The sequence below is a fragment of the Gekko japonicus genome, unplaced genomic scaffold (genome assembly GCF_001447785.1).
Source record: "Gekko japonicus isolate JY-2015 unplaced genomic scaffold, Gekko_japonicus_V1.1 scaffold90, whole genome shotgun sequence".
Classification (NCBI taxonomy): Eukaryota; Metazoa; Chordata; class Lepidosauria; order Squamata; family Gekkonidae; genus Gekko; species Gekko japonicus.
Window position 1 is genome coordinate 421,010 of NW_015166421.1, and position 7,886 is coordinate 428,895.

At 42.5% G+C, this 7,886-nt stretch overlaps 1 protein-coding gene across 1 annotated transcript in view; it reads right to left on the bottom strand.

The window, feature by feature from the left end:
• The window catches only part of UNC5D (unc-5 netrin receptor D), a 296,399-nt gene that overhangs the window by 239,070 nt on the left and 49,443 nt on the right, over window positions 1-7,886 (bottom strand). The window contains exon 4 of the mRNA XM_015411680.1: window positions 2,153-2,256. Coding sequence (XP_015267166.1) covers window positions 2,153-2,256 — 104 coding nt within the window. The remainder of the gene's footprint in view (window positions 1-2,152; window positions 2,257-7,886) is intronic.

The window sequence follows — 7,886 nt, forward strand, 5'->3', positions numbered from 1 at the left end:
ACTTCATTTCTACAGAAAAATGCCACTCCCTACAGATGGATAATCCCAGAAGTATTTATCTTCAACTTCAAAGAGAAAAAAGAAAAGATTGACTCTGTCCTCAAAGCAAAAAAGCATCAAAGTCTAGCGAAAGAAAAAGGGAAAGTAGAAGACAGTATTGTTACAGAAGATGTTGGTGAACTTGGTTCCAGAAGCAGTGACAGCTCCTCAAGTAGTTCCCTAGAGGACGTTTTTGACTCTGAATCAGAATTAGGAGCTTCAGCCCCTAAATCATTTAAAGTTAGGCTGCCCTTTGATAAGAACAAACATGGAGGGAAGAAAACAGCTAAATAACCTGATCCTGAAACTGTGTTCTTTTGTGTTTATTTACTAGAATGTACACACTATAGCTAATTTTGTTTGCACTTTTTAAGATAGAAATATCAATTTTTAATCTCCAACTATGTTAAAGCTAAACAATGAGGAAATATCAGGTAACTGCTTACTCTGTATTTTGGTTTAGATTATTCCTTTCCCCTGTATCCTGTAGTGTGTAGAGATAAAAAGCAATAAATTAAAAAAAAAACATCTGTGGCAATGCTCCCTCCCCTTTCTTCTTGCTATTCATCAGAGCAATGGAGGGCAAGGAGCGGGAATTATCCCTTCCTCGGCAGATACTTGGCAACCCTATGGTACACACTGAACGGGAAGATTATTGGCTGACCTAGAGCAGCCCAATTGGTAAACTGAATATCTTGAGTTAGTGGCAGGATCTACTAAGGGGTATCTCTACAGTCCAAGAGATGGGGTCATGTGAAAATGAATATACACATGTATGGCAGATATAGAGGAACATGGGGGATTCTAACAAAGAGAACTATCAGAATCAACCAGTAAATAACACACTAAGCTACACTCATTCAGCAGACCCCTGCCAAGAAGCCCCAACAAACATCGAGTCTTTAGATTTCGTCCAATAACAGGGGACTCCAAAGGTCCTTCTAAAAGGTTCAGTTTTACTCAGGCCCGTAGCTACGGTGGGGTCTCCTGGGGCCAGGCCCTCTGACTTCTTCCCAAGGCCCCCTGACTTTGGGGGACACCATGCCTACCTGCGTGTAAACCCCGCTTCTCCCTCAAAGCATTTAAAGGGACCCTTTAAATGCTTTGGGGGAGAAGCAGAGGCCATGTGTGAATCTCAGTGCCCCCTGACTTTTTAAAAGGCCCCCCAAACTAAAAAATCCTGGCTACGGGCCTGGTTTTACTTCCCTGATGGACTTAGGAAGGCTTTAGCTCCGAATTCCCTCTGGGAGGTCATTATAAAGGTCTTGGATGACTAATGAAAAGGCCTAAAAACAGGCAACCTTCAAAGGGGTAGAGAAACAAACTGGTGTTTCTGTCCGAAAGTTGCTGTGGGGCATCACATGGAGAGATATTCCTAGAACATCACTGTAGCAAATCTGTTCCTCAGCTCAGCCGTAGCACATCAATGGGGCCTAATTTCAGCCTGTGGTACCTAATCAAAAGCTGGCAAAAACACTATTGGAGATGACTTGGACGACCTCCTGGCCTGGGCCTTCCCATTCCCAACCACCACTGGACAGACCAGAAGGGGAAAAGGGAGATGGGGCTCTTCAGCATTGTGCATCACTTCTGGTACAAAACCGGAAGTGCCATCATAACAACAGAGTAACTCTCTAGGATTCACCCAGAACTCTATGATTAAACCAAAGAATTTTCTCTGTCTCCCCGAATTCTCCCGCTTGGGTGCCAGGTAGGGCTGACAATCCTAGACTTACCTATGGCCTACTTGTGTAAGTAATATGGCTTCTGCAACTATAGCTCCTGTCACATGATCAGACAAACCTTGTATTTCATTTTCATATTCGGCCGATTAAGAGGGTATAATGCAAGATTCAAAGTACATTTCAAAATATGGGCAGTATTAAAATCATTTCACACAGCTGGCTTAAATAATCTTGGATAGTTTTTTGCATGTTTTTTGTCAATGCCCAACTGTTTCTCTTATGACAGAAAATGCAGGGATCCATTTGTAATGCAAAACAGCATTCTGGTTAGTACAGCTTTCACATTCTTATTACAACCTGATTCAACAAAGATGACTCACGAATACTGTTTCTTTCCTTTGTGAAACAACACAGGAATCACTGCTCACCTCAGCTGCAGGTACTCCCTCTGGTGGCCGACAGTGTAGGACTATCATCCCTTCAATAGGAACCTCCTTTCCCTGGGGGTCTTGTTCAAAGTTTTTCCGTAAATCTGAAAAGAAGGACACACAGAAGCTAAATACTGCAAAGAGTTCCAGAAGAACAACCTTGTTAATTTACTGCAGCACGTATAGAAAAAAGTCCTGTAGTAACTTAGATGTATTTCAGCATGAGATTTCATAGCAATACTATATTCCAACAGATGGGTTATTGCCAGTGCTGTGAGCCTTCCGAGACACTGGATTGGCCACCGTGGGAAGCGGGATGCTGAACTAGATGGATCATTGGTCTGATCAAGGAGGCTTTCCTTATATTCTTAAGTGGACAGCTAATATGGTGCATATAGCCCTTTTCATACGTTATGTCCATACGTACGGGAGCCCAGCAACTTGCCTATCAGGAGCATGTGCTATCTGCAATGATCCTGATAAGCATTGTTGCCATGCTGTGTGAAGACTGGTACATGTGTATTTTGCATTGGAGCTCAGTTTCGATAGGCATACAGATAGACAAAATTATGTCATAAGTGGTACGATAAGGTAAGTAAAGACTCCCCCAAAGACAATGCCTTGTCTCTATTTGCCACCTACCTCACCTCTGAAGGTGGAGCAGAGAAAGCAGGGCTTGAGATCAGTGGAACATGCGTTTGAGTAATGCACAGAGTTGGTTGATGATCAGCGCCACTTTGGATTGATTAAATCCATGTTGATTTCATGTCAATTTCACATCACCAGGCTTTCTATTAATTAAAAGATTTTTATGCAGGTAGCTGTCCACAGTACACAGGTGGGGTCCAGCCCCCAGTGCCCAGTTGGCTTGAGAACTCAGACCGCCAGATCGATCCAAATGCTTCAATTAAATCCCTTGCTTTCTTTTCACACTTCCACGTTAAGAAAGAAAATTCATAGCAGAGAAAAAAAGAGTCGATAAAAATTCAATTCAGAATAATAGGCCTTTGCAGCCCTGCAATGCTGAGGTATTATCAGCTCATTCACTGTTATGCCTGTTAATGCAATGAAATAAAGATAATTTACACATTCCAGGCAAATCAGCCAATGAAAAATCACAGACGTTTATAAAAATCATGAGGCTGGGGTTATTAGTTTATCCAACTGTTAAATGCAGACAGCTTTGGCGGGTGGTAGAGGAAAAAAATCCGAGGAAGAGGAATCTCAATATGTAGAGAGTGGTCCATCTGCAAATTCATGTCTTAATGTCTGATGACTTGTGTGGAAGGGATACAAAGACCATGTCCAAACAGAATTTTCCCCTTAAACCCTCTTTTTTAAAGCATGGTTCACACATTACTTTGATGTGGTAAAAGTTACCGCTCAGCAGGACAAGCATTACTTTTTAATGTGCATTGATTGTTGAGAGATGAAGGGAAATCTATTGACAACCAAAGCTGTGAAAAATGCCGGGTCTCGTCATATCAGAATGCATCCAAACAACAAGTGGAACGGTGGGGGAGAAACTCTCTATTAAAAAAAGATATGCATGCAACCATGTGCAATGTGTTATATGCTCTGAGAAGATGCTACACAGTCCACTTGTAATGTTTCCAATCAACACCTGTCATACAAAAGCCATTATTCTAGCATAGAACAGCTTTCAGTGGCTTGATCATTAACCCGGGTTTATTCTGAATCATCCAGGTCACACAAATGCACATGTAGCTGCCTTGTACTAGGTCAGACCATTGGTCAGTCAAGGTCAGTGTTGTCTACTCTGACTGGCAGCAGGCCTCAGGGGTCTTAGGTAGAAGTCCTTCACATCATCTAGTACCTGGTCCCTTTAAATGGCGATGCTGGGGATCAATGCTCCCTCTAAGCTGTGTAGTCTTGTGAGCAAAAATTCTACGTTGTGAGCTACTGGCAATAAAGTTGTGAGCGAGTGATTTGGCTACTGCATAAATTAGCTTTCTCTGGAGCCTTAAATTTCTCTGGAGCCTTAAATTGCCTTCCTTACCCTCCAAGGGCCGGCTTGCCCAGGCTCCCACTCAGCTTAGAGGTAACACTGCTGGGGATTGAACCTGAAAACTTTTGCATGGATATACATGATTGGGCAGGTCCACATGCATTTATACAAAGCCCACCCATTCATGTTCAAAGGGGGCAATCTATTTTAAGAACACAAAATTTGTAGGCAAGGGGTCATTGTTTCCCTTATATATATTAATGGTGTTATGAAATTTCATAAACATTCTGTTTGAAATAGGAAATACTCATTTCTGATGTGTGTTTTTCCCTCAGAGTGAGACAGCATTCTCCTTTTTGCCCCCCCCCATATTGACCAATTTTGATAGTAGGGCTGCCAAATGCCCCCGGGGGGCAAAATTCCCCCCACTTTCGAGCCCTGATTTCCACTCCCGCGGAATCGAGGCCTGGGGGAAACCCCACCGCCCGCGTGCGCGTCACCCGGAAGTGATGTCGCACGCTGGGGGCGGGGCCACGCCATTTGAGGGGAAAACAAAGAGTTTTCCCCTCAAATGGTGTGGGCCCTGCAATGCTGAGGTATTATCAGCTCATTCACTGTTATGCCTGTTAATGCAATGAAATAAAGATAATTTACACATTCCAGGCAAATCAGCCAATGAAAAATCACAGACGTTTATAAAAATCATGAGGCTGGGGTTATTAGTTTATCCAACTGTTAAATGCAGACAGCTTTGGCGGGTGGTAGAGGAAAAAAATCCGAGGAAGAGGAATCTCAATATGTAGAGAGTGGTCCATCTGCAAATTCATGTCTTAATGTCTGATGACTTGTGTGGAAGGGATACAAAGACCATGTCCAAACAGAATTTTCCCCTTAAACCCTCTTTTTTAAAGCATGGTTCACACATTACTTTGATGTGGTAAAAGTTACCGCTCAGCAGGACAAGCATTACTTTTTAATGTGCATTGATTGTTGAGAGATGAAGGGAAATCTATTGACAACCAAAGCTGTGAAAAATGCCGGGTCTCGTCATATCAGAATGCATCCAAACAACAAGTGGAACGGTGGGGGAGAAACTCTCTATTAAAAAAAGATATGCATGCAACCATGTGCAATGTGTTATATGCTCTGAGAAGATGCTACACAGTCCACTTGTAATGTTTCCAATCAACACCTGTCATACAAAAGCCATTATTCTAGCATAGAACAGCTTTCAGTGGCTTGATCATTAACCCGGGTTTATTCTGAATCATCCAGGTCACACAAATGCACATGTAGCTGCCTTGTACTAGGTCAGACCATTGGTCAGTCAAGGTCAGTGTTGTCTACTCTGACTGGCAGCAGGCCTCAGGGGTCTTAGGTAGAAGTCCTTCACATCATCTAGTACCTGGTCCCTTTAAATGGCGATGCTGGGGATCAATGCTCCCTCTAAGCTGTGTAGTCTTGTGAGCAAAAATTCTACGTTGTGAGCTACTGGCAATAAAGTTGTGAGCGAGTGATTTGGCTACTGCATAAATTAGCTTTCTCTGGAGCCTTAAATTTCTCTGGAGCCTTAAATTGCCTTCCTTACCCTCCAAGGGCCGGCTTGCCCAGGCTCCCCACAGTCACGCAAGCTAAGGTTTTGTCTGTCATGGGCATGGCCAACTCTGAAGCTAGCCGGAACGCCGTTCCTGTGCGTTCCTGCCCAAAAATAGCCCTGGCAAGAGGAGTTACATTCTTCTAAACACATGGAGTTTGATGGACTAAGGAAAATGTAACTTTGTTTAGGTTTGCACTTAAGCATCTACAAGCAGCAATGGAAGACACTTGGGAATGTTGACAAACAGATTCAGTTTGCATGGTACTCTCGTCTCCCCTCCCACTCTGAAATCTGTACCACTTTCTTTTGTTCCTTGTGCCAAGATAACAACCTCTTAATTGTGAATTCTAAGATTGCAAGCACAGTTGGAGAAAAAGGGGCCAAGAAAGAAGAAACCGTTGGCTTGTCTGAGGAGAAAATAAAGCCATCGTCTCCTTCTGCCCAGTATATTAAACTTTGGGAGCAGTCTGCCAGGTAATGGTGATGCTTTCTGTTATGATGGAGGGCGGCTCTCTGACAGGTTTCCCTTAAGGCCTTTTCCACAAGAGCCATTTCAAATCAAGGTGCCACATTTTTCATGATGTTTGATTTGCAATATGAAAACTGCCAGTTTGAAGGGTACAAAAAACTGGGTGAGTAAAAGGTCCAGCTCCTGTTATCTTTTCTTTTTTTGCATTCTCCCACCCCAATATCCATTGTTGAGAATGCTGTCTTGATTCCATTTTTCTTTTCTTCATTGGAAAGGACACTGCTTGCACTCCTTTACCAGTCCCATCGCAGTGAGTCAATCCACACACTGACGTACACACAAACACACACAGACACAATTGTTAAAAAGTCCCCTTGATGAGATGTTAATGCATATAAATGCTTGTCTTTTTTTAAAAAAAATGTGGAATTAAAAGATTTTTTTAAAAGTTCATTGCTCTGCACTAATGCACATAAATGCCTGGTTTTAAAAACAACTGTGGAATTGAGAATTTTAAAAAACCTGTTGCTGTGCAATAATGAATCCATTAATGCACATGAAAACACACTTTTAAAGCTCTATAACTGCTAATGTAGATAAATGATGGGATTAAAAAAACCCCAGCAAAAAACAGAAAACCCCAAGACCTCTTGAGCAGATGCATTTTTAAGGGCATTAAAACGTTCAGGCAAGTTCTCTAGTCGCCTCAATTTATATATATCTGTATCTCTGTGTGTGTGTCTTCCCCTTGAAAAAAAGAACATTGCATTTATCTGGATCTCATATAAAGAAATTAATCATGTGCCTTAAAGATACTTCTACATACTGCTCTGATGAGCAACCACAGCTAAATGAGAAGCTGGGATGAGAGAATTTTCAACATTTCATTTATATATATACAGACAGACAGATTTTGGTCAACAGTTTCAGCTCTCTGCTTTTGGTTCTTGGTTTCTTTAGATTTGTTTGTATAGAAGAAGACATTGGATTTATACCCCGCCCTTCACTACCCAAAGGTGTCTCAGAGCAGCTTACAAACGCCTTTCCCTTTCCCTCCCCACAACAGACACCCTGTGAGGTAGGTGGGGCTGAGAGAGCTCTGACAGAAACTGCTCTTTTTCAAGAACAGCTCTTATCAGAACTACGGCTTACCCGAGGTCATCCAGCCAGGTGCAAGTAGAGGAGTGGGGAATCAAACCCGGTTCTCCCAGATTAGAGTTCGCACACTTAACCACTACACCGAACTGGCATACACATATAGTTTGGTATTTATTTATTGATTGATTGATGTGGAAACTGTGTGACATTCAAATCAGAACACTTAAATGCCACACAGTGTGTGCCGTTTGCACATCTCCATTATATATAAAAGCCGAATGGTGGCAGCACTTCTCTAGAACATTCCACACGCTCCGGAATTGGTTGGCGCCCTGGTGTGTCACTCAGAATCTGTCCCTATCCACTGGCTGCATTGCTTGAGTCTCGCCTCCAACATTCTAAACAGTTTGCTGTTCTTCTCCCCCCCATAGCCAGTCAGAACACAGAGGTTATTTGCATATGCAGCTTCATTTGCCTTTGTCTCAGAACATTTGCATATGTGACTTGATTGGCTTTTGCCTCTAACATTCTAAACAGTTTGCTGTTCTGAGGTTCCAATCTCCAGGTGAGGACTGGAGATCACTCAGAATTACAACTGCTT